This window comes from Ixodes scapularis, unplaced genomic scaffold, assembly GCF_016920785.2.
Source record: "Ixodes scapularis isolate PalLabHiFi unplaced genomic scaffold, ASM1692078v2 PGA_scaffold6__148_contigs__length_123643588, whole genome shotgun sequence".
NCBI classification, from domain to species: Eukaryota; Metazoa; Arthropoda; class Arachnida; order Ixodida; family Ixodidae; genus Ixodes; species Ixodes scapularis.
The window spans coordinates 96,434,097-96,459,438 of NW_024609881.1; the positions used below are offsets into that span (position 1 = coordinate 96,434,097).

Sequence of the window (25,342 nt, forward strand, 5' to 3'; positions counted from 1 at the left end):
AAAGCTAAGAGTGAATCGTAAGCATACTTAGTGCAGATTTCTTTCGAATGTGTATTTTACTGATTCAATTGCAAAACTTCAGACATCCACTGCATTCCACGAGGAATAATCCGGTAAAAAGAGTTCAATAAAAGACAGCATGAATACACACTTACAAAAATAATTAACCATGGCACGCCCTTCGAGGATACGCTTCTGCGACTATTCATGTAAACGTTGCCGCACGCCTATAGTATACTTCACCTTACGATGAACCGCAGAGGACGCTACACAACAGCAGACTGGATCATGTGCTGCGCAAGCGTTGCATTGGCACGTAGTCGCGTAAAACATTCACTGCACCGGGAAGGCTCGTAGCATCTGCTGCGGTTCATCATAAGGTCTAACCTAGTTTAGTATGAACGACAATGCAGCTCCTGCTTTAAAATAAAATTTGTTTGGAAGGAATGTGCTGCTATTCAACAGATGCATGCATCACAAAGGCTCAATGTGGTAGTAGTAGTAGTAAACTCTATTTTGTCCGAGATGGGGTTTAGAGAGGAGGGGAGTGGGAGGGCTCGTCCTTTTCTTCCTTAGGCAGCGGCCAGGCTTTGGGCTTTGGCGGCGTCTTCAGCTATCTGGACGACCCAAAGTTGGAGATCCGGATCTGAGCTAAGCAGTGCAGTCTCCTACTACTTCACTTAATGTGGAAGTTTTTTGTTTTTTTTAATCAGGCAGCAGATGTGGTCGGAACGTTGTCACATACTGTGTTGTGCTATGAGTGCTCTGGTTCCGACTGCGAAGTCTGCAGGTAGAGGGGCAGTTTCTTGCGAACGTCCGTGACGTGAATTTGCTCCTTGAAGGAAAAACAAATGTCTATCAAGTATGTCAACACATCGACGCCTTTAGCAACGTAAAGCATCGTGAACTGTTGCTGGCAAAATCTTTGTCGAAGGAACAACTTTTTTTTCTAAGGCGAACACCTCACTTTTTTTTATTACAGTAAACTTTCGTTAATTCGACCTCGACGGGACCTTGAAATTTGGTCGAATTATACGAATGATCGAATTAAAAAAAGGACAGAAAAACGGTTAAGATTAAACTTCCTTCTATTGTCCAAAGTACTCACGGATGGTCTGCTGCCGTCTGCGCTTAAAACGTCCAGAAGCAGGCTTCGGAGAGCAGCATAACTAAACGTTGCGTACCACAAAAAATCGTGCACTAAAAAAAAAAAAAAAAAAAAAAAGAATTGAAAAAAGTAAGTTTTACGAGAAAGTCGGCTTTGCGACAAAAAAAAAAAAAGAATTCGCGTTTTCCGACGCGCAGACGCAGATGGACCGCACATGATGCTACAGAGAAGCGCTTTGAAAGTGCTCGCTGAAAAAGCTGCAAACCGACTTTGGTGCCAAACAACCAGACCGTCAACAACAACAAAAAATGATAATAATAAATAAATAAATAACAAAAAAAAAAAGGGAAAGGAGAACTTAGGTTTTCCGGTACGCAAGATGGAGCACACATGATGCTGCTACAAAAAAAACGCTTCGAGAGCGCGCGCGCGCTGGCTCGTGCGCGCTCGATCACGTGCTATGTTCTCCGCGCTACTCCACGCCAGATTGGTTGCGCTGGCTCGTGTCATTCGCTACGGTCCATCTGAACGGCGTAGAGGAGCAGGCGCATATTTGCGCACGTGCGGCTTTGCAGCAAAGGGAAGAACACCTCGCTTTTAACTGGACCTGCAAAGTCGACATGCACTGTACGTTGGTGGTTTTTTTGCCGTGGTGCCGAGCAATGTGAGCCCGCGCGCATTCGCTCGGGACGAATTATCCGATGCGGAGTCTTTCCAAGTTCGAACTATCAAACTTTTTCCTCCCATAGAAATGTATGGGCCCTTGCCGAGACCTTTGAACACGATCGAATTAAACCAAAAGTCGAATTAACCGAGGTCGAACTAACGACAGTTTACTGTACGCGAAAAAACGGCGGCTTCGTGCCCGAAGGGTGGTCACATCAATATGTCATCAAGCACGTGCCTCAGAAATAAAACGCAAAGAAAAGCACAGCAACGCAGATGCCTTGTCACAGAAGCAGGCGGGAGCGCTCAAGGTCAAAGCGGACATGCTCCAGACATAAAACGGAAAGAAAAGAGCAATCTAATGTGAAATGCAGAGAAAAAAAAAATTCGGCAGAGATGCTAGACTGCTTACGTGTAGGAATGCAAGACATTCCTACACGTAAGCAGTCTTAAACATCTCTGCTGAATTTTTTTTTTTTCCCTCTGCATTTCACATTAGATTGCTGCCGTTCAAGCCCACCCTTGGCCAACAGCCCCGTTTTTCACTTTTGAAATGTGAACAGTCAATTCCGAGCGCCGTCTGGCCCATAAAGAATATGTTCGGTGCTACCGTTGCAACAACTGGTTTCTACGGAAACTAAAGTGGTGAAGCGGGCGAGTTGCCCTACGTAAAGCAAGCCTTCTAGTTGGTTTTCGTTCAAGAAAAGGTGCAGCAGAACATGCCGACTCATTCTGTGTAAACAGAACTTAAGTAGCCAACAAATAATTGCTTAGCGTCATCCTTTTTCCTTGGATATTTGGTCAAATGAAATGCAGCTATTGACTATACTCTGGAGGATGGCTCACACATTTGCGCATTGAGCGTGACCGATTGTGTTGCTAACGTTTGTGACTGCTTACAAGAAAACGCGCTGCTGCCATAAATCGAGAGGCCGTGGAACACTTCCCATCTGCATATATTTGACGCTTCATCCTTTCACAGTGGGCTCGAAACAATTCTGATAATGTTATCAGTGAGAATTTTTCACACATAGTATGTGTAGATTTGATTTCACAAATACCGCAAAAGCTTCAGTCTAGCTAGGGGGGTATTTGCGTGACATAAATGTGCCATTTTGTTTTTCAATGTTGGCTATATAAGACTGACTTCCTGTGCACTACGAGTTCGGGGGTGTTGTGTGAATCCTCAGATTGCTCGCCTTCAGCACGCGCCAGACGGCATAAAACAGTAACAAATAGCAGACAAATTTGTGTTGGTGATCGCAAGGCCGCACAACGCACTTGGTTGCAACTGCGTCGTAAGAGGGCAAACGCTGCGATGCGATCGACCAGATAAAGTCCTCTTGGCGCGCGCCCGAGTAGCCTCGACCGAAAGAGTCTCCACCGTCCCGACGGCACAACTTGGAAAAAAAACAAAAAACAGGTGTCTAGTCCTCATGGCACCCAGGCGAGCGCTTTTCCTGCTCAAAGTGTCTGCTCCAAAACTGGCTTAAACACTGCACCAGAAATCTCTTCACTTCAACAAGCTCAAAACCGTTATCGCCGCCGTTGAGGCACGAAGCTAGGGTCGACGATGAAGCGGTGCTTGAGCAATGCGCGTAGTGCAAGTGCCAAGTTCTACATGATGAGGCACACCCAGAAAACGACTTTAAAACCAAGAAAATCTCCCATAGAGAAGCACGGGAAACCGGGCCTGCAACAGGCTGCCATCGGCCGCTAGTCGAAGAGCCATCTGGCGGCACTGCTTGCAACCGAGGCAAGGAGAGGACTTTATCTGGCAGCTCTTTATCTGGCAACTGCGATGTGCACACTCTTCACACCTATACTCCGTCTCATCCTACGATGGACTAAAGCCCAGTGCTACAGGCACCGGGTCCAATCACAAGCCTGTTAGAAACCATGTGGTATATTGTGCCGTCGTACGTATCAGTGCGCCAAGATGCGTCATGCGGAAGAGAGTTTTTTGTCTGCTTATCGGGCCCTCGTGGCGGCTCCGTCTGCTAGCAACTACTGAAGAAATTAAATACCGTCTGGAAGTGATGGGGCGAAGAGAACCCGGGATCCGCACCAGTGGCCATCAAGAAATGAAGATGAGTCGGATAGAGTGATCGACATGGGAGCTTATGTACGGACTGCATGCGGAAGGGAGATGCGGGTCCGGGTACGTGACCGAGCGCAAGCGTGTGAACCAGCCTTAAAGTTTAATCCAAGCTAAGCTGTCGACCTCCTTACCCGCACCGTGGTGTCTCTGTTGCGGACATAAGCGACGCCCGTCTTCTGCGTGCTCTCATCGAGGATCACCGTGAACATGATGCCCATCTCGTCAAACCTGGTCAGAAGCAGACAACAAGTTTTCAGTTCCAGCTAAAACTAAAGTCTGGCTCACGGATGTCCATTTGAGTGGGACCGAAAGCATTGTGAGCGCTTGGTTCCTCAAATGGTAAACGAAAGCCTAGATGAACTTGTGATAATTGTTCCCTCGCATCCACTTGTCCAGTTCTAAGCTAAGTTAATTTTAGTCCAGTTATACTCGTTGACTGTAGCCTCAGAAAGTCCGGTACCTACATTGGGATAGAAAGCATACACGATACATTTGACATGCATACTTACTACAAAGACGCCCAGCCATGCCTACTAATCAAAAAGATTTATGAATGTTCTTGCTATATGAAAATATCCTTTCTTAAATCTGGAACTTGAGAAAGGAAAATAAGACTATCATGAATGATGAATGCAGGTTGCCGGGACATCTCTGCCGAACATATATGCTCTCGCATAATAGCCAGCTTAATTTTGAACATGTTGCTGTGGTGTAGATATAAACATCCACAAAGTGCCCGTCTTACATGCGCCAGGGCACGCGCGTGCATAGCCCCGCCTTGAAGTCTTTCCTCCCGAGCAACCGACTGCAATATTTGTACTTTTCAAAGTGATGATCGCAGTGGTCTAGCCCCATTGAGCGCGCTTCTGCAGAAAGACAACACTCGCAGAAGCGAGCTCTGCGAGTGTTTCTTCGCAGCAGTGCACCGGCGCATGGTAAGAAGTACGCTCAACAGGGCTAACCCACTGCGATCAACACTTAAAAAAATATGAAAATCACAGCTCATCTCGAAGCGAACATCGAAATTGGTACCATTCAAAAATTTGTATTTGTATATTTGTAGTTGGCACCCGCAGGCGCCGCAAAAAAGTGGCCACTTTTTGTCACGTGGTGCTTGCGCTCTTTCGGAAGCTTCCTATGGCCTCTAAAAGTAACTTATTCATCTTTGTTTCAAGTGCAACGAAAAACAAAGATTAACCTTTTCCCTACCATGGACGGCCTGAGTTTGTCCACGCTGTTTGTACCGCTCCCCCCGAAGACGAGCTGGGCTCGTCCACATTGATTCGGGCTCCAATCACTACCGTGGACCGTTGCATGGACGAACTGGGCTAGTCCATGTGTTTCTAGTGAGCTTTGCCGTGGATAGATGGCGCTTCACAGAAAATAAAAACCTGGTAAATTTCTTAATTTGGCAGAAAATTGTTCCAATGCAGGCAACAGGGGATTTAAAAATGGCGACGTCAACTTTTGGTCGCTGCGTTCGTAGCGACAATCTTGCCTCAAAATTGGGGTGAAAACGAAGATATAGTGACATCTCTTCAGATTCAGAAGACAAGGAAATAAATCTTTCATCGAACAGCGAGAGCAATGCAACTGAGTTATTGGATTTGAGCTCAGACGACTCCGATTTCGAGGAGGACATTGTGTCGGCGTGTCGGCTTGGACCAGAATCAATGTAAAAAAATCCCCCGCCAGCCCCTCTACGTTTTGCGTTCGCTTTGCGTGCAATGTGATGTGAACCGTCTGCAATACTGCTACACCCGGCCTGACCGTTCATGTGCAAGGCGATGTGAACTGTTTACGGTAATGCAGTGAAGCGGAACTCTAGTCCCTTTTTCTTTTGCAGTGTGTTCAAAGATTTCTCATATAATAAATATTTTGGCATTTGTTTTTGGCCTTTGTATTGCATGTTAATATAGGGCACGCACATAAAAAAGTTCGGTATTTTCAAATCGTTTCTTTCAAAATTTTTGCGGTAGGCAAAGGGTTAAAAGTAACCTTTAGAGCCCAGAGGAAGCGCCTGAAAAAGCGCAAACAGACGTGATAGACCTGTGCGCCGGTCAGATGACGGCGCCGGTGCCGCAGAGCAGACAAACTTACATGGCGGCGGCATGGAGAAATGCGCTGAAACGGCGGCGCACTACGCTCAATGTGTGGCAGTGGCGCCGCGCGACAGCGCACAGGTGTACCACGTGACCCGCGGCGGCTCCCGCGGGCGCCAACTACAAATTCGTTTTGCGCTGTAAATATAGCTCTAAAAATTTATTTTTTTCGTTGTAAATTCGTTTTATAAAATTCTTTTCCCATCTAGGTTGTTTTTCTTTTCTTTGCATGTGTCCTAAAATATCTTATGAAGAGCGCCGTGATTGTAGGTGTCTGGCAACTCGGAGTATCTTTTGTGTTGCTAAGTATGTTTCATGTACGCAACAGAATTGCTCGACATTTTGCCATAATTTTCTTTTGTATTTTTTTTTTTTACATACTGAAGTTTTAGTTATAAACCAGAACCTCTCTGCCAATTCTTACGTTTCAGTGTCGTATGATTTCCACCATGTTTAATGTTAACACGGGTTCTCGCAAACATTTCGACCTCGAGCAACACTCGTCCATTTTGATTTACAGCAAAGGAACCTTCACTGGTGTCGGCAGTGGCACAACAAAGCAGCGTGAAAGCCTACCAGTGGCATGGCCAGGACTAATTTTTCGGGGGAGGTTTCCCTAAAGTATTCTCGGGGGGTACTTTAGGGGCCACCCGGTTCGAGAACCCACGTCCCGACGACCCGCACGGAGAAAGCTCATCGTTCTATGCGGAGTAGGAGGCACCCGCCGGGGCCGTGAGACCTTCACACCTGGAGATCTGTTCCTCCAGCGATGCCTCGGTTCCCAGCAGGGGATTGCAGTAGACGGCTACCCTCGCTCTCTTCAGCTGGATCTGCAGCAGGCTCGAAAGCGGACGCAGTGCTGGGATGGTCGTGGCGACAGTGGTCTTGTACGGGGCCAGCTTGTGGTGCAGCCTCAGAACCTGGGCCCGACAATGCCGCAGAATTCTTCAGAATTTTGTAGTATCTGGCCATATGTTAAAACATGATTCTTAAGAAATGGGTTTTCACTATTGTTTTGAAAAAAAAAAAGGTGAGTCAATTATAATTATCCTGAGAATTAATCGTTCTTGTTAAATAAAATGCAAGACCTGAACAAGCTTGCACTGTTTCACTAAGTTCGGTAAAAAAAATAAGAAAGAAAACTCCAAGACCACTGTTCCCCCTTAAGGTCAGATCAACCTTACGCTGCGTGAACACTCAAACATACCATCTCGTTGGAGTCATCGCCGCGAAGCGAGAGGCCGTCCGAGATGTATGTTGCGGCGGCGACTTCGAGACTGCTGTCACAGACGATGGCGTGTGGAGTGGCTGCAATCCCGTCTTCCGTCAGCGAAGACGTTCGCAGACGCTCCACCGCTTCAGATCCTCCCCACGGCAGCTTTCGGATCACTGAGACCTCAGCGCCGGACTTCGAAGCCACGTCGCCGCCCGCGCTCACCGGATCCGTGATCTCCGTCAGCGAGAAATCGGAAGGACACTTGGAGAACTGCAAGGCGACGCAAACAAATTTTTCGTATGAAGTCCCGGAGCGTCGTCTTCGGCTCGGTACGCTCTCGGACGCCGTTAGCCGAAAACACGCAAAAGACGGACGAGCAACCATGCTACTGTTTTAAGATCCGCCCAATGCGTCGATAGCTGAAACTTTTGGTCTCGAGCTACTCTCCCTAGCTGCTTGCTCTCTTTTTAACCCTTTGCGGTGCCGCTATGCAGAGCACAAGTACGTCTGCTTCTTGCACAGGCCTTGCGATAATGTCAGAACGCCGATCTCTTGAAAAAAAAATAGTGGGTAAACCTCAAGGCATCTAGCATTGAGGTCTACCCACTATCTTTTCAATCGAAGCCAATCAGAGCTCCGCGTCCTTCTGACCTCACCGCAACTCCCGCGCAAGAAGCAGACGACTTGCTCTCCGCATAGCTCGTCCATGTTTAGAGTAGCAGGACAAGTCATTTCCAGAAAGCTTTCTGCTCACTACGATTGGTGGTTTCCTCCTTTCCACTCGCTTCCTCCTCAGTGTTTGCTCTGTTAAAGTGGAAGAAGAGCGGAAAGTTTTGAGAGATGAGTGCAACAGATCATAGTGGTGGTATCGCTCAAGGGCATGCATATGTACCGTTTGCTGAAAAGAAAACTCAGTTAAAAGCATGTATAAAAAAAAAGAAAGAATGATAAATTGATCTCAAATGTTTTGCTATACTTCTACCTGGTGTACCAGTCAGAGCATCTTTCCCACGCTTTCGTTTATCGATTTTCGACAAAGTGCACAGAGCCTCCACCCCACACTTGCCTTTTTCCACCACTTCAGGCGCTCCCGCTGCCAGTAGGCAAACCAGTAGGACAGTTTGGCCGGCGGAGTGAAGAAGGCAAACTGCTGCAGGGTCCACAGTTCGGGGTACCTTCAGGATCATGCATGAATTCACATAATGTTTATTCAAACTCGCATACATTCCCATAAACGGATACCCACACTCACGCCATGGAACTGTGGACTCCTGAATCGGTGCTTGCGGAAGCCGAAGGTGCTTCAGACTTGCAAACTTTGCTGCAAACGACGCCGAAAGGCACCGAGGTGTCGGCGAGATCCTTGACAGCAGAATACATCTCCGAGAGACCTAGCAATCGGTCCGAACAGGATTAGATCTTGCTCTTTCCAGGCAAGCCCATTTAGACATAGTTGCAACCAAACTATTTGAATCGGGCGGCAGCTGCGCTACCTCGCCAGAGCTCGTTTATGGACGGCACAAAGCGCTTCTCGTGGCAAAGGCGCAAACTACACCGATACACAAATGAAATGTGACAAAACTGACTCGTTTCGTTGTAATTTTCAGGTCGATTTCTCAGTAAAGGTTCAGAAAGCGGGCATAATTAAATTTGCCAAACATGCCACAAGTTAAAACGAGTATAGAAACTGTTGTATATAGAGGGCACCGCGTATCGTGCCGACAACTGCACATAAGCATGTCATCGTCGGAGTAAAAGTTGTTCAGCGTCCACCCCTGCACATTGTCGTTACTTGCTGGGATGGCCGGGCTTTGTCACCGCAGAATCCCACCACAGATTCATCTGGTGCCTTGTATACAGCACAGTTCCCGATTGTGTTTGCCACATTGTTTCTTAGTGTACTTAACCAGTCACCGGCTTCTTCGTGCTCTTCCTTTGGCAACCAGTGTAAGCTTTGTGACATTCCATTTCTTTCTGTTTTCTAGGCGGAATGAATTTCCTCCCCTGCTCTTTTCACCTCCATCGGCAAAGAAAACATCTGCAGCTGAAAAAAAATCCCCTCCTCCCCATCCCCTTCTTCCCAATCTTCTTATCTTCACAAAATCTCCGGGCTCGATGGTAGAATTCCTCGTACCTCATCTTTTATAGCTGTACCTTTTTATATGTCGCTGCTGCTCCAAGACCCAGCACAGCAGCTTTGCGACGTGAGCCCGTGGCTTCTCGAAAAGTCCCTCTTGAGAGTTCGACCACGTTCAGCCTTGTCCGTGGCCTCCTTTTGTGTAGCATATAAGCCGGAGACATGCCTGTTGTTGCATCAGAGGGTGGTTTTCTAGATGTTGAGGTACACCAAGATGACTTCCTCGAGGGGTCTCTGCTCCCAGTGCTGCAACCCTATATATACTTCTTGAGAACACAATTAAACAGTTCGATCTGACCATGTCGGCTTGCAGTTGGTATGAAGTAGCCAAGCAGTACTCAATCCCTCTGTCCCATAGAAGCTCTTCAAAATATGATGGCACAAACTGACGCCCCTGCCACTCACAATGCTCTTTGAGTAGCCTTCCCGTGCAAAAAGTTCCAGCAACCCTTTCACCACAGGCTGTGACTGTAGTGGTCGTGGATGGCCACGGTGACTGGGGCGAAAAGAGACATGAAAGCTACGACAAAGACTGCGCCTCGGAAGGCCTGTAAAAATACTGAAAGGCTTACATAGCGTGGCGCGTGGGACGTGAGATGGTCGGTGTTCTGGGACCAAGTGAGCACACCGGTAAAGGAAGACACGTCAGGCCAGCTCTTAGTTTCGATCAAGACTGGTTCTATTTACTGTATGTACATGCACCCAGAGGCAGCGCGTGCCGCTGTCAGGCATATGGCGCCATCTCATTGTAACAACACACACTATCAACTTTTGGCGCCATCTAGATTACTGATGGCATACTACAGTGACGTCCCCAACAAAACACACACACACACACACACACACACACACACACACACACACACACGCACGCACGCACGCACGCACGCATTCAGGAGATACCTGCTCCATTGGTCCTACAATGTCCATATCCAATTTTTCCCATGCTTTTTTCGAGCTGTAACAGCCTTTGCAATCCTGTCAGCTGCGCAAATATGTGGTAGCACCGGGCGAAGACGAGATTTGGTAGCGCCTGGCCGGCCCAGCGATCGTGATGACATGCGCGGGAGGTGGACGCTGAAGAACTTATACAAATGTTGGCATATGGTGGCACGATACACAGCACTCTCTATAACAACAAACATGAAAAAGGGAAAAAAGAAAGCTTTTACCTCGTGATGAAGGATCGAAGGAACCACTGGTAAAACTTGCAGTTTGAAACTCGCTCTTGTCCTCGAAAGGAAATACGCTGGTGTCCGGCGACTGAAGGAACCAATTTCGCCTGGAAGTGAAGACGAAAGTGAAGGTAACTTAACGCCCGTTAACATCTCTAAACACCTCACCATTCGCGCTGAAGGTTGTCCCGTAGCAGAAATCCGCAAGGTCCGTATTTTCGGCTCGCGTTTGAAGACGCGGAGTGACGGCACGTGTAACCATATCTTTGCAGAAGTTGCGAAAATCTTTCGGCCGACTTGCTCATCTCGAAAATTGTTGGTAAAACTGTATGCTATGTTCCTCACTCAATATTTTAAATAACTCGCCATGCATCAGTGAAGCTTCTCAAAAGCGCGTGTGCATTTAAAGGCGGTAAACATAAACAAACAAGGCCAACCATGGTTTCGTATACTTTTATTCTTAAATTTTAATGTGTATACAAAGAAATATCTTATATATTTATTTTATTACAATATATAAAGTTATTTTAAATTTATTTCACATTAAAAATTTATATAAAAAGGCAAAAATAAACTACGAAACTGTTAGAGCCGGTACTTATCGTAGATAGCTGAATCAGCTCTAGCTCCCGAGCAAACGGGAGCAAAAAGAAAAGATGCTATGGGGTTTCGGAAGTTCAATTTGAGGGGTAAATAAATAGCGAAAGAACTCAAATCATGTTGGATTTTGGTGGAAAATCTTTGCTGGGATTAGGTGGCCTAATATTGCTCATCCTCGGACTTGTGGACATGATGACGAACTTCGAGGAAAACAGATGCGAAATGACATACATGTACGAACGACCGCAGTACATTGTGAGTGTTTCTTGTCAAATTTCTCAACGCGATTTTTGTAGCTTATTATTAAACGGTTAGATTTACAAAGATACCGCATGGTGTAACGTTGCAAACTTGGCTACTCTTACATTATTACTGAAACTCTGATTTTCGTTAGCGATCGTTAGCTGCAACTCCTTAAATCAAAATCTAAGGTAGGCAAAAGCTTGCCCAGTAACTAAAGAGCATCCCGAGTTTGTTTTCTTATTGTTTCGTTTGTCAAGCAAAAGCTTTGTTCTTTTTTTTTTTTAACTTCCGAAGTTTTTGGTTGATACATTTTCCACATTTTCCGCCGATGCAAGCACCAACATATATCGACGCGATCGCACTGCTCGCATTGTTTACATATCTTATTCCGGATGATTCACTTCGAGCATTACTGCTGCAGCGTTTCGATCAAGGAGGTTTCGATAGCGCAGTAATTTTTGTCGTCTGCATCCGTCCTTCACGTGCACACAAGCCGCCGATTCATTTTGGTCGCTTTCAATCCGGCCCCCAAGTAGTTTTGCCTCCTCTCCCTGCTCTCTCAAGTAATTGGGAAAGGATGAAACGAAGACGATTATCTGCCTTGCTGAAATCGCAAAATCATACGTCTGCTTTTGTTTGAAAGTGCTGCCGGATTGTTAAAACTGTTGTCTTAGTCTGTGTAGAAAAAAAAAAAAAGTAATAGTAAAGTTGAGAACTTTCTACGAAAGTTATTAGCGATTTTCGTAAATTTTCCACGAGAAAATGGGGCCCATTTCTGGTAGCAGACGAGCTCTGTTGGCCACCATTTCCCCATTAAAAGATTTCCGAAAAACAGTTATTACTTCGTAATCGGATAACAATTAGTTCTAAATCTCTGGCCCCTGGTCCGGACTGCTAGTACTACATTTGGGCGGAGAACAAGCGTTCAGCAACATATAGTTTATTTCTGCAGTGGGAAAAGCATGGTTTGCTTTTCTCCCAAACACACGGTACATATCTGCCTCCTACTTCTCACGTTTGGGGAAAATTCCGACTCTCACGACCATGAAGCTCCTTTGCGCTGTCGACTAAATCGACGACACAGTATAGTTAACCCTCTGTGCAAATGAAAAAACAAAACAACAAAAAAAAAACAAGTTTTTATTTAGACTTTTGGTTTTGGCTGATGGACCCAAAAAGGTGGGCTAATGCCGCCTGACAAGGCTTCTGCACCCAAACACATCACTCGTCGCAGAAACTCCATGACACTTTGCCGGTATGCTGTCCGTCGAAAAACATAAATCCACATGAGGAAAAAAATTGCCTCACACTTGCACAGATTGTGCGACTCCACTCGCATATATATCTCGCTTCTTGTACCCGTTAATATATAATTGTATAGCTTTAACACTAATAGCTTCAAACATATTTTTGGGTTCACTCTACACAGAACAAGACAACATTCGACAACTCTCTCTTGCCACACGCCATCAAACTCTGGAACAACCTTCCCATTGCCATGGTTCTTACTTCACATCCAGAAAACTTCCGCCCAGAATCGGCAACCATTTTCATTACTTAATGAACAGCAATTATAGACAAAATGTTTTAGGTCATGATATAAAATATCTGAGAGCTCAACTTGTTTCATGTTTGTGAGCTTGTGTTATATTTACTTGTGTTAAAAGCCTGGATTCTATAAATATGATTACATTACATGATTACATTACATGATTGGGGGGAATCATGTAATGCCGAAAGGCCTTTGAGGTATTTTGAACAAATAAATAAACACTCGGATCTTTGGCGAACCTTTTTGTGCTCGTGTTCACGGCCGAAGACGAGTAAAGTGATCCAGGCAAACCCTTGAAACCCATTTCAGCCTATCAGACTGAGCAGTGCCGTGCAAACCAGGTTTCCCAAATACCGGCTGACTGTCTACGGTGAAGGGTGAGTGCAGTGTTTGTGTTCTGACCTTTGAACGTTTCTTCCTTGCACTCTCATACTTAAATTTTATCCTGTCTTTTTTCTTGGGGTCGTCGTTTTCGTCCAGGTACTACGCAGACATGCTGCGGTAAGTCAAATCATAACAGTCACTTTGGATTACACAATAAAAAAAGAATTGTGATTTAAAAGAAAAAATTAACTATGAGATATATTTTATTTAAATCAGATTAATTTGATTAAAATCAATGTAGCTAGAAAATAGTGATTCTTTAGCATAAGTTGTATTTTTAAACACGACCGATTGATTGATCAGTGCATCCAATCACTGGTAATAATGCAAAATAAAGAATTGCTGCATACTTAAAGTATGGTTTAGTTAAGAACTTTTTATTGGTGTAATCACCGTCACCTAGAACAAAAACAGCTTGATGTTTTTAGTTATAGTAAGTTACAGGTCAAGAAGGTAGCTGCAAATGCCCCTCGAAGGGATACACATATCCCTCCGCCACCTCCGCATCCAAAAGCGTCCCATCATTTCCGTGATGTCGTGACCAATGAGGGAGAGGGTTTTGCCTTCCTGTAAATATTTGCTTTATCTTTCGACTTTGACTTAGCATTGTGGAAGCCACGAGAGGGAGATTAGAGTTTTTCCCCTCCGATGGAAACAAATACGACTTTGGGGGGTTAGGTTTCCCCTCCGATGGATACAAAGGCCACTTTCAGGGGCTCGGTTCCCTCTCCGATGAATACAAAGGTCGCTTTTTTAAAAAGTGGGGGTCGGAGACAAGTTGGCATCACTCTGTAGCTTATATCTATTCATTGAAGCGGAACAAGGGGCGTTTTCAGTTAACTATTTTTTCGACTGCGGATGAATCTGAAACGGGTGCATCACACTTGTGGGAGCAGCTTCTCCTACCTTCTTGACTTGTAACCGACTATAGTGAGACAGCTTTATTTACTTTTTCCTTAGCATTCTGAGTTGAGTCCAATAGGACATTTCTTTTCTAATTTTTCTTTCTTTTGCTTCTGATTTTGTGGTAATAGGACGTTGCGTAACTGACAAACGAAGTTGAAGGTAGAAATCAAACTCGGTGCTTCGATTTGCTCAGAAAAGCACTTCTTTTTGCTCGTATTCAGCCTTATACGAATCTTGCTCGATGATTTTTTTTAAAGGACAACTCCGTCCATTTCTGAATATTTCGGTATAATGAGTGATTTCACAGCACTAATAAAAGGCACTACGTCATTTTCTTTGCGAAAAATTGGGTATATATTGTTAAATTTTGCATTAAACATGAGCAGAAATCGAAACCAAAACTTCGACTCTGCCGGTTTTAAGCAGTCGCGGTACAGTTGATCGCATCAAATGCGGATGCACATACGAATCAGCCTCGAAACGTTATCAGGAAATGTGTATTTTCCTTTTTAGACTTCATGAGGCATACAGTTTGAGATCAGAACCACGCAAATAAGATGTGAAAAACCTTTCTTTTAGTGAAAAACCTCTTAAAATCTTTTACGACGTGAGGATACGCTGGCGTCGTCTATTGTGCAGCTGTGAACACCTGCGATCGTCGTACATTATTTTTACGCGCCATTCTTTCTTGGCTCGAAAATCTTTCGACAATGTCAGACAGTTCTTCCTCATAGATAGTATGTACACTTGATATCGCAAGACCTTCACTCTAGTGAAATGCACTTCTAGGTTCACACCATAGGTGGCGCTAGTGTCTTCTCCCGTCACGAAAACTCGCGAAAGTTCGGTCCCGAACAAGCGCAAGTGCGTGAACAAACCTCGAGTTTTTAGAGCACGCGCATCGTCCCGACCTTTATGTCGACGTCCCTCTCGTCCGCCCTCCGATCCCGGGCGGGTCCTTCATCCTCGGCGCAGCAAGGGGAAGCTCCGGGGAATGCCGGTGCTCTTTGTGCCAGGCAATGCAGGCAGCTACCAGCAGGTCCGCTCCATTGGATCGGTTCTGTTCCGCAAGGCGGACTTCCAGCGGCTGCCACACCACTTCGACGTCTTTGCCGTCGACTTCAGGGACGAGCTGTCGGGGCTCTACGGCGGGCACCTCGCTGAACAGACGGGTCCGCACCCTCCCTTCGCTTGACCGTGTGCAAAGTTTGCGAAGCCTTTTCTTTTTTTTAGTAGAGTTGATGTTTTGCGAGGTTCTCCTAAGGGAAGGTTTTCTCCACCCGTAAAACTATGCCTTGTTGATTTTGTTTTATTCATTTTATTTATTTTATCCCAAAGGCATGTAGCAATGCATTACATGAGGGTGAAAGCAAGGCGGTTGGAAAAGTTGTGATCTATGTACATGCATATATCTAAACAGAATTATAACCACTGTAAGACACCGAGGGAACACCCACCCCACTATTGTTGAAAACTGTGTTTATCTAGATACAAGCGGGCGTCCGGTCAAGTCGGGCACTTAACATATAATTTGCAGAGTTTTCAAGTTTGGGAAATGTTAGTAGCAGGCGCTTGAACAAGTGGGCGCTTCCGCATTATTTTACGGTATGCTCACTTCCATATCAAAAACCATCGTTAAAAAAAAAAAAAAAAAAAAGTCCCAATTCCTTGGGGAGTTTTACTCATTTCTTCCTTTATGTGGAGAATTGAGATATGTGTAAGTGTGTTTTAGACTAGAAATATGTTACCTTATCAAGACGTGCACGCTTCAGATGTCAAAAGCATCACTTCTTCCTCCAACAGCCAAGTCTTGTATGAACAACCTTGTGCGGCGTAAGAAAAACGTGCAAAACTTTTTTCTTGAGGTGTAAACGAGTATAGTGATAAATGTCGAGCTTTACATGCACATATACACAAGAATGGTAATAACGGGACTGTTAATACTTGAGGTATAGCAACAATAAATTAGACAAAATGCAAAACTCTCAGGATAAATAGATACTACTCTTTTAGTACCAGAAAGCACAAAGAAACAACATTCAAAATACAAGAAATGTTGTTGCAAAAAAGAAAAAAAAGTAAACAATTGATTATACTGCAAAAATGCAGAGGTGCAAGCTAGCTGGACAAGAATGACAATAATAATCCCTGGAGAAGGGGAACAAAGGGGACAAAGGACAAACACAAATCTCCTAACACAGCTAGGTGACTGTGGACCAGGACCAGGCGAAAAAATCCACCTGGTCCTGGTATCGAACCCAGGACCTTTCCATTTCTGATGAAGCACTCTACCATCTGAGGTAACCAGGAGTTAGACGTCAGTAGAGCAAAGAGATTTTATCAGCTGCCACCAGTCCAACACCAAGGATGAACAGCCTGCGTTTTAAGGTTATGATTATAATGCAATAGTGCAAAGGTGCAAGCGAGGTGGACAAGAATGACAATAATAATCCCTGGAGAAGGGGAACAAACGGGACAAAGGACAAACACAAATCCCTAGGTGACTGGTGCACGACCGAAAAAAATCCAACTCCTGGTTAGCTCAGTTGGCAGAGCACTGCACAGCAAAGGGAGAGGTCCCTGGTTCGATACCAAGACCAGGCGGATTTTTCGTGGTCGCGCACCAGTCACCTAGCTGTGTTTGGAGATTTGTGTTTGTCCTGTGTCCCCTTTGTCCCACTTCTCCAGGGATTAATATTGTCAAGTTCACAATAAAAGCTCCTCACAACTTTGTTCCAATGATAGTGGATCTGCAAGAGTGACAGCATTTTCAGGGAGATCATTGCAGAACTGGAAGAGGCATCTTTTCAGGGGGACCATGAAACCAAAGTATGATCCACGCAGTAGCTTTCAACTACAACACATTGCTAACAGGCTGACGCGCGACCCCGATTTTCTGCAGGGAAGGGGATTCTCTTAGTATGATGCCCGATACGCGTCTCCCGAAACTGGCGTCTTTGGCGTCCTCTATCGCCCGTGCGTCAAAATGGTCCCAAGGTGGCAACAGTCGAGCTCGCAGGAACCAACAAAAAAAGAGATCCCGCAAAAGAAAGTTTTTAGCACAACATTTATAGGCCATGAGATTCATTTTTTCAGAATTGCAACGTATGTTTCTATTTCGGGTCGAACTAGCGAAATTTCAGAATCGCTCCCAACTCAAAGTATGTCTCGTGATGTATATTGTGCAAAAAAAACTCTTTTACGATGTGGAAAGCTCATTTTGTGTTATGTCATAAAAATTGAGCATTTAACAAAAGGCTTTTTTGGGAGTTCAGCATCCTTTTAACACCCCTCTCCTTGCAGATTTTCTTCACGAATGCGTCAAAAAGATAAGGCACCTCTATCGTTCAACAAATGCCAGCCTCGTGATTCTGGGTCATTCAATGGTTGGTTTATCTCCTTTTGTTTTTGTTATTTCTTTAGTCCTTTTGGGACCCTGTTGACCATTTCTCTTATTAATTGATTGCTGAATCGATTGTAGGACATGCTCAATGATAGACATGTTTGTTGGTTTCTTGTTTTGCCGTCTTGCGCTCGGTTGATGTTCAGCAATTATGTATTGATTGGCTGATTGATTGGCTTATTTAGGGAGGCGTGGTTGCCAGGGCATTGTTCACGCTGCCCCAGTTTGACGTGGCAAGCGTTTCTCTCATCTTCACCTACGCCACACCTCACAGGACTGCAGGTGAGGTGCTGTCTTTATCGCTCACATTTTCCTACTCACCCTATCACCGTGTCACCCAGTCACTGAACATTTCCAGGTGTATTGTAGAAAAAATTGTAGGGGTGCAGGCGAGCTGGTGAATATTAACCATGTTGAAATTAACCTGAGGCTGGGGTAGAGAAGAAACATCAAAACGTAGAAGGGACAGAAAATAGACAGGACGACGTCTCAAACTCAGCTAACTCGTTTATTTAGTCCACCTCCTTATACAATCTCACTCTCAAGGTCATCTCCACCAACACAATAGGACGAAATCTATACAGTTCAAGCGCCACAGTCCTTTTGTGTTGGCGGAGATGACCTTGGGAGTGAGGCTATATAAGGAGGTGGACTAAATAAACGAGTTAGCTGAGTTTGAGACGTCGTCCTGTCTATTTTCTGTCCCTTCTATGTTTTGATGTTTCTTCTCTACCCCAGTCTCAGGTTAATTTCAACAAGGTGTATTGTGTTTTTTAATGGGATCCCAATCGCTTTTTTGCCCAATCAATGTTTCCACATGTACATTTTTTATTATGGACCCAATCATTTTTTCACCCAAACACAACATTTTCAGGTATACTACCACATTTTCTAATGGTGGACCCAATCACTGAACATTTCCACGTGTACTACAGTGCAGACCGCATATAACGTATGTCGCGGGAGTCGCGAAAATCCGCACTATAAGCGGTACCACGCTATAACCAAAACATCAATTTTTCAGGCCAAAATACATGTCTTTATTTCACCAGACTAGTACACTTCTCTCTCAAGTGTGTCACACATTTTGAAAGAAATTAGTGACTTTTGCCTGGCGCAGCCTTTTAACGGCGTCGCGGGTTGCGGACGGACGTTGCAAGCGTTTAGGATTGCTAACCCTAATCACTTTACTCCGGTGATGAAAACGCGTGAAAATTCGCATCCCTTATACTGTACGCGCCAGTAATACCTTCAACTTGAGCACAAGCATGAAATGCTCTCAATAAGAAATCCGGGCGATGTTCGAAAACACAAATGCTTAGAAAGCACCACTGTAGTCGAAGTAAACAACACGACGACACGGGCGTTTCTGCTGTCTTGAGAGCGCCGCCACGACATCGCCGCACGAGTAGGTGGATCTTCCCTTCTAGTACGTGCTGGGTTATCATAGCGACACACAACAAAAATTCACAGTCAAGGATAGCGCTTTTACTTGGAACGATGAGCTTTCACCACATACGTCGACGATCTCCACCGACGCCATGTTTGCGGATAGAAGCTGGCCCGCGACCAGCATGCAACGCGCTCGAACACTTCTCCTCGACCTGCGATTGGTCTGTCGTTGTGGTTGTTTCCAACCATAGAGATCATTTTCCAACGCAGCGGCCTGACGCACGCACATGAACGACACGTGCGTGCGTCCCTCCGTTGCTATGGCAACTGAAGCCTCTCTCTTCGCTTCTCCCCGCTTCTTCGAGCAACCTCCTTGCCTTGCGAGTGCCGCTTGCGGCTCGCGCCATTATCTAGTGTCGCACAGGGAAGCGTGCTCACTGCGGCGCAGTCGTCGGGCTGTTTCATAAACCGCACTATAACCGGTATTTCCTTTACGCGCCTGCATTTTAAGCGGTATGTAATTACATGGAGTTCTATAAGAGGCGAACCGGTGGTTTAAAAGAGCCGCGTTATACCCGGTCCTGCACTGTAAGCGGTTACGTTGTAAGTGGTCTATACTGTACTACATTTTGTAACGGTGGACCCACTCGCTTCTTTCACCCAATCACTGAACATTTTCAGGTGGACCACTATATTTTTTTACTACGAGGACCCAATTACTCCTCTTGCCCGATTACCAAACGTTTTCAGGCGTAGTACTACATTTTCTAATAGTAAAACTATCGCCTGCGCATTCTTTCTTTTCTATGTAGCCATGTTGGACAGTCACCTCCAGAGCTTCTACGGGCGGCTCCACGAGACTTGGTCGCGTGATCGTGGCAAATTCACGGACCTCACCGTCGTCTCGATCGGCGGAGGAGACCGGGACGTTCTGGTGCGCACCGAGCTCACCACGCTCCCCGCTCACGAAGGAGACGTGAGCGCTACGGTACGTGGACACGTGACGGCAGTCCCCAAGTTGCGTGAGATCAGAGGTTGCCCATTTTCTGGCCCGGTAAAACCGTGCCCTCATGTGATTCCCGCCTTAGGGTAACTTAATGGCAAAGCCAGAGTACCACCTTCCCGCTCCTTTCACTGCAATCTCATCGTTGGCGGAGAATCGGTCACGTGCGCCAAATTTGACTACAGCACTCGGCGTTTCGCGAGGGGAAGCCACTTCGCGGAGTGCAGAGTTTGGCACAGGACGCATGTTTCGCCTTGCGCTCGCGAAATGTTGGTCTTGCATTGGAGTATGAGGAGCAGGAAGCTCCTCTAACCTTTTAGCATTGTGCATATCACTTAGATATGTGTAACTGCATTATTTTTATAATGCGACCCTGGTTTCAAGGCAGCCGCGAGCAAGCAGACAACACAACAACCAAGCCCCTGCGTGCTCACGCTTCTGAGGGATTTGGGAGGCGCGCGATGGGGCGCACATGCGGTGAATTCATCGCCTCTCGCGCAAGAGTGAAGTTTGCTTCTCCCCTGATACTTTAATAAGTTTAGGACCGTTGCGATACTCTGCTCTGCAAGCAGAGCATATACGGTTACTCTAATTCACCCAAGACACGTTGGTGCAACTTTTGTGCAGAGCACCGCAGTGCCAGCTGTTTGGGCATCCACAGATCACCTCTCCATTGTGTGGTAAGCTTGGAGTACCGTTTCGTTCTCGTTGGACCGTTGCAAAATTCTAACAATTACTGGCCCGTCCCGTCGCAGGATAGCTTTCCCAGTCACGTGATTGGGGTTCGCTCAGGTACAAAGACATTACAAGCTTTTGGGACGACGAGAATATGAACGAGACAATGATTGTGGAAGTTTACTGAGGTTAATCAGAATTGCAGTGCAGAACACACAAAACACAAACTTGGTGGGATGAGTCGAGGGGAAACAAAAATTACCGGTACCCCTGCTGTGTTGTGCAGATGAACCGAGACGACGGCCGAGGCACTGACACCTTGCTGCGCATAGACCGCACAGAATTGGTCTCCACCTTTATTTGAAACTTGGTAAAAGTACAAGGGTCACATTGTCATGCGACTTCACAATTTTCCTGCTAAATTCAGCAGGCAAATTTTGACGTCGCACTACATGGTGCATAGCGACACCGCAATGTTGTGTAACGTTACACTTTCCTGCTACATTTGTTGGGAACTGTTTCCTGTAGTGTTGTACGAATATTCAAATTTTCGAATGGTAGTTTCGAATAATTCGGTATTCGCTTTGAGGTGAACTGCAATATTCATACTTTTCGAAGTGTTGGTCGCGGTGGGTTAGTCCCGTCGAGTGTGCTTCTCAGTGAGCACCGGTGCACTGCGTGGAAGCAACACCCACGGGGGTATTGGTTCCTCGCAGTGTGCAGGTGCTCAATGAGATGTGCACTCAACAGAGCTAACCTGCCACGATTATACAAGAGTATATGTTAGTATACGGATGTCTTGACAGCCCGCATTCATCATTGATGCTTGCTTTATTTGCGCATAGAAGGGGATTTATAAATCCCCTCTCACGCTAAATTTAGTGGGCCACGCTACGCTGTATGTGCACCAGATCTGCCGCGAAACACAACTAACCACGGCTATCGCCTCTAAACGTGCAGCTTTGGGGGGAAACATAACTAAAAATTGCTCCACGAATTCAGCAATTTAGGACTAACATCGTCTCGAAACAATTGCAGGTGTCAACAGCTCGTGGTTGTGACTGCGCGGGCACTCTACGATTTGGTTGTCAAGGGGCAAAACAGGGTAAGTTATGTTATTCTGTCACTTATTTCACGTGTTCCCTTGTTAGTGCAGTGGTGCATTTCCCTGGTACCGCGTTCTGCATCTCTCTAGCTGGTACTCCTTACCGGTTACCGGTACCGGCTAATACATTGGATCAGAGCGCTGAGACACCCTCGATTGATCACTACTACCGTGCAATCTCATCGGAGGCAGTCAGCGGTCATGTCACCGTGACATTACCCAGTCAAGTAATGTCAAGGATTTTTCACCAACGTAATGTCAAGGTGTTTCACCAACGACCGGGAATAAAGAAAAAAAAGGGACACTCAATGTATTGGAGTTATTCCTTCGGATAAACATTACTGACCATGGCGGACATCAAATAATGAGTGCAAAGTGATCCTTAGCAAACAAACAAATCTATTAACTTTTTAAATATTCACCTTTGATGCCATATTTCAATTAGAGATTTGTTTCCTGCTGTCAAAATATCTAGTGGTGCCATCAGAATTCAGAAAACTGAATTCTTATTCCAGTGAAGATAGTGATTACCGTAAAATACCGAGCATGGGCCCATGTCACATTAAGGGCCCACCCCCTATTTTCGAACGATTTCTAAAACAAACAGAGGACACATCAACCGCCCTCCCCCCATTTTAGGCAAATTTAAAAAAAATATGCGAAGAACATGGCAAGCGCCCAGTCGTCGCGGACAGCCGTTATCTCCTGAAGTTGAAGCGACCGGTACTAGTTATGAGTCACGAAAGCGCGGGCGAAGGGGGCGAAGGGCGCCGGGAATCGGGCGAAGGGCTCTGGCGCAACACGGCAACACTCCGGCGCCGCGGGAATCGAGGTAAAATGGCAGAAATAACAAAAGATACAGGCGAGCTGGTGTACAAAGGAAGAGAGGCAAGGGCACGGTGGCAAGGGTGAAGCAGTGAAGATACACTACGTTGGAAAGGAGGATCTAGCGGATGGAAAGCCGCACAGAGCTTAGCGCGTGTGCTGCACACATGCCGTGTGCCCGTGTGCCTCTGCCCCTCCGCTTTTGCTTGTTGTTCGGTGGTTCGGTTAGTTCCGTGTTCATCGCGCTGCATTGCTTGCGTTCGCTCGGTTCGCTTGTTTGGACGATGCACTCGTATACGGTCGCTAGGAAAGTCGAAGTTGTTGGACGGCATAGGCGCCACGGAAAGAATGTAAGCTGTACATCGCGTGAATTCAAGATTGACCGTAAAAGAGTGTGCGAGTGGGACTCAAAATACGAATTGCTCCTGCAACAGAATCACGGCTGAAACGCAAGCTGTGTGACGGGGCGCCAGTCTTCAGTAAAGAGGTTGATGATGCCTTATCATCAAATGGCCGCCATTTTGAATTCGGCGGTCGGGTCGAGCAAGGGCCCACCCGACTATGCTATCCTTCTGCGTTTTTCTCTCGGACCTAACAAGCGCCCATCCCCGAGTTTTCCGCGATTATCCCATAATTTTGAGTGGGCGCTTGCTCGGTATTTTACGGTATACCTTTGTTTTGGGTTTACTATGGATGTCCTCACTCCACACTTTTCATTGGCGAAACTAGCGCTGTCTAAAGTCTACCATAGCAAAACCAAGGAAAAAAAAATATTGAGGATATATCAGAATGTGACACAGATGTTTTGTGATCCCATGGCCCTTGAGTAACGAGACATGGTCAGATGGCCTCGTAATGATTTCCGTTGCGGAGGCTGGGGGTGAGACTGGAGTCTCCACAGTGCTTTAAAGGGGTAAGGAAATGATATTCCAGCGCTCATTTTCTAGCTTGAATGTGTCGCATGTTGCACCCTAACCTCAAAAACACCAGTCTTCCGTTGAAAGGCACAAGAAAACTAATTTTAAAGCTAAATAAACAATCTTTCAATGTGCACCTGTTGGATGCATGCGGAGCCTATTTGGGAGGTAATCTAGCAATGTTGGGGAACTTGCTACGTAGTCATGACGTAGCAGATACCTTCGGAGCAGCGCCGCCCTATGGAATTTCAACATTTTCCTTCTTAGCTTTCCTCCTAGCTTAACTCACAAATCGCACATTGTACAAAACGGTCCAAGAAGACGGAAAGGAAGGACTCCCCTCTTTCTCGGACCCTCGTTCGTGTGCAACCGGAAACAGCCATTCTCCCCCTAGAAAATTAGCCTGTCGCTCAAAACTCGAAGAAAAGTTGCTTTCCCCACCTCATTCAGCCCTAAGCTGACAGTGTTCAGGAAGCTATGTGCTCCTTGGGGGCCAGCCACGCGCTCGTCACCCCATGAGTACTTCAAACAGCTCGGTTGTAACGCGCTGACGCTATTGACACCACCACAACGCTGACAACGCCACCAACGGCAAAGCTCATAACCACGCCAGGCTTGCTACGTCACGAATGCGGGGAATCTTTTCTTTCTGTTTTTGTTTGCGCCGGATATCCCATGACGCATCGCGCTCTCTGTTCATTTCTCTTCGAGCGCTTGCTCGAGTGCACCGTTTGGAACAAAAAATATAGCCAGTTGTTCAAAATAAAAACGTGCGAATATCATTTACGGTTATTATCCGTCACGCTTCACTCATTTCCGAACGAAATTTGAATATTTAAATTTTTGTTTCCGTACCCCTTTAATATGCCAGAGATTAGCGCCGGAGCAGGATTTGGCTATCTGTATTCTTGCGACAGCTAGGGCACATTTTGACGGCGAGAAACAAATCTAATAGAAATGTGCAAGCTCAGGTGAATATGCTTAGAAATTTAGTTAGTAAATTTTGGGTACTTTGTTTTCTAATTATCACATTACACTTGTAACCTGACATCCACCACTTTCGACAGTGTAACCCCGAGTTAATCATTTCTAGGGTTGTGCGAATATTTGAAATTTCGAATAGTAGTCCCGAATAATACATTATTCGATATTCGCTTCGAGAAGAACTGCACTATACGCGTTTTTCGAAGTGCTGATCGCGGTGGGTTAGCCCTGTTGAGTGCACTTCTCACCACGCACCGATGCGCTGCGGAGAAGAAATACCCGCGGAAGCGAGCTCTGCGGGTGTTGCTTCTCCGCAGCGCACTGTTGCTTGGTAAGAAGCGCACTCAATGGGGTAATCCGCCGCGATAAACACTTTGAAAAGTATGAATATCGTAATTGCGTGCTTGGAAGTGAAGCATACATTCAAAGCGGGATGGCGCACCTGTGCCGACTGTATTCCAAAATAAATGAAAGTTTGTGAACATGTATATCTACATTGTAGTAAAAGTTTCAAAATTAAACTGTTATGCAAAAGTATACTATGTTAGGCAGAGATGCCCTTACAACCTGTGTTCATCATGCATGATTAATTTTTTTTTTTCAACTCGAGATGAAAGAAAGATTATTTTATATGGCAAGATTTGTAAATTCACTCCTTTGGGTATAGTTGGCCATCTCTACAGGATTCATTTTATGTCAAATCTGTTGTTTACTTGTCATCCCAAGACACCAGACCTTCTGAGGTAACAGTTCATAAATATAGATAGATTAAACTTAGTTTGTAAATAAACAAGCGGAACAACCTTCACAAGTTTAGCTGGGTTTTCGTCTAAGTACAGTAAAACCTC

General features: G+C 45.7%; 2 protein-coding genes across 2 annotated transcripts in view; one reads left to right on the plus strand and one right to left on the minus strand.

Moving 5' to 3' along the window:
• Window positions 1-688: 688 nt before the first annotated feature.
• On the minus strand, window positions 689-10,933 carry LOC8033122 (DNA polymerase subunit gamma-2, mitochondrial). The gene is made up of 8 exons (XM_029990039.3): window positions 10,674-10,933; window positions 10,503-10,612; window positions 8,446-8,584; window positions 8,260-8,368; window positions 7,185-7,463; window positions 6,725-6,897; window positions 4,007-4,103; window positions 689-835 (listed from the first exon to the last, which is right to left on the minus strand). Exons 1-8 carry the CDS (start codon window positions 10,808-10,810, stop codon window positions 755-757), a joined length of 1,125 nt encoding a protein of 374 aa, XP_029845899.2. The 5' UTR covers window positions 10,811-10,933; the 3' UTR covers window positions 689-754.
• A 215-nt stretch (window positions 10,934-11,148) lies between these two features.
• Window positions 11,149-25,342, plus strand: part of LOC8033123 (GPI inositol-deacylase) — a 50,234-nt gene continuing 36,040 nt past the window's right edge. The window contains exons 1-9 of the mRNA XM_029990037.4: window positions 11,149-11,360; window positions 13,210-13,277; window positions 13,381-13,401; window positions 15,166-15,362; window positions 17,494-17,576; window positions 17,779-17,875; window positions 19,798-19,973; window positions 20,616-20,668; window positions 21,702-21,768. Coding sequence (XP_029845897.2) covers window positions 11,223-11,360; window positions 13,210-13,277; window positions 13,381-13,401; window positions 15,166-15,362; window positions 17,494-17,576; window positions 17,779-17,875; window positions 19,798-19,973; window positions 20,616-20,668; window positions 21,702-21,768 — 900 coding nt within the window. The 5' untranslated portion in view covers window positions 11,149-11,222. The remainder of the gene's footprint in view (window positions 11,361-13,209; window positions 13,278-13,380; window positions 13,402-15,165; window positions 15,363-17,493; window positions 17,577-17,778; window positions 17,876-19,797; window positions 19,974-20,615; window positions 20,669-21,701; window positions 21,769-25,342) is intronic.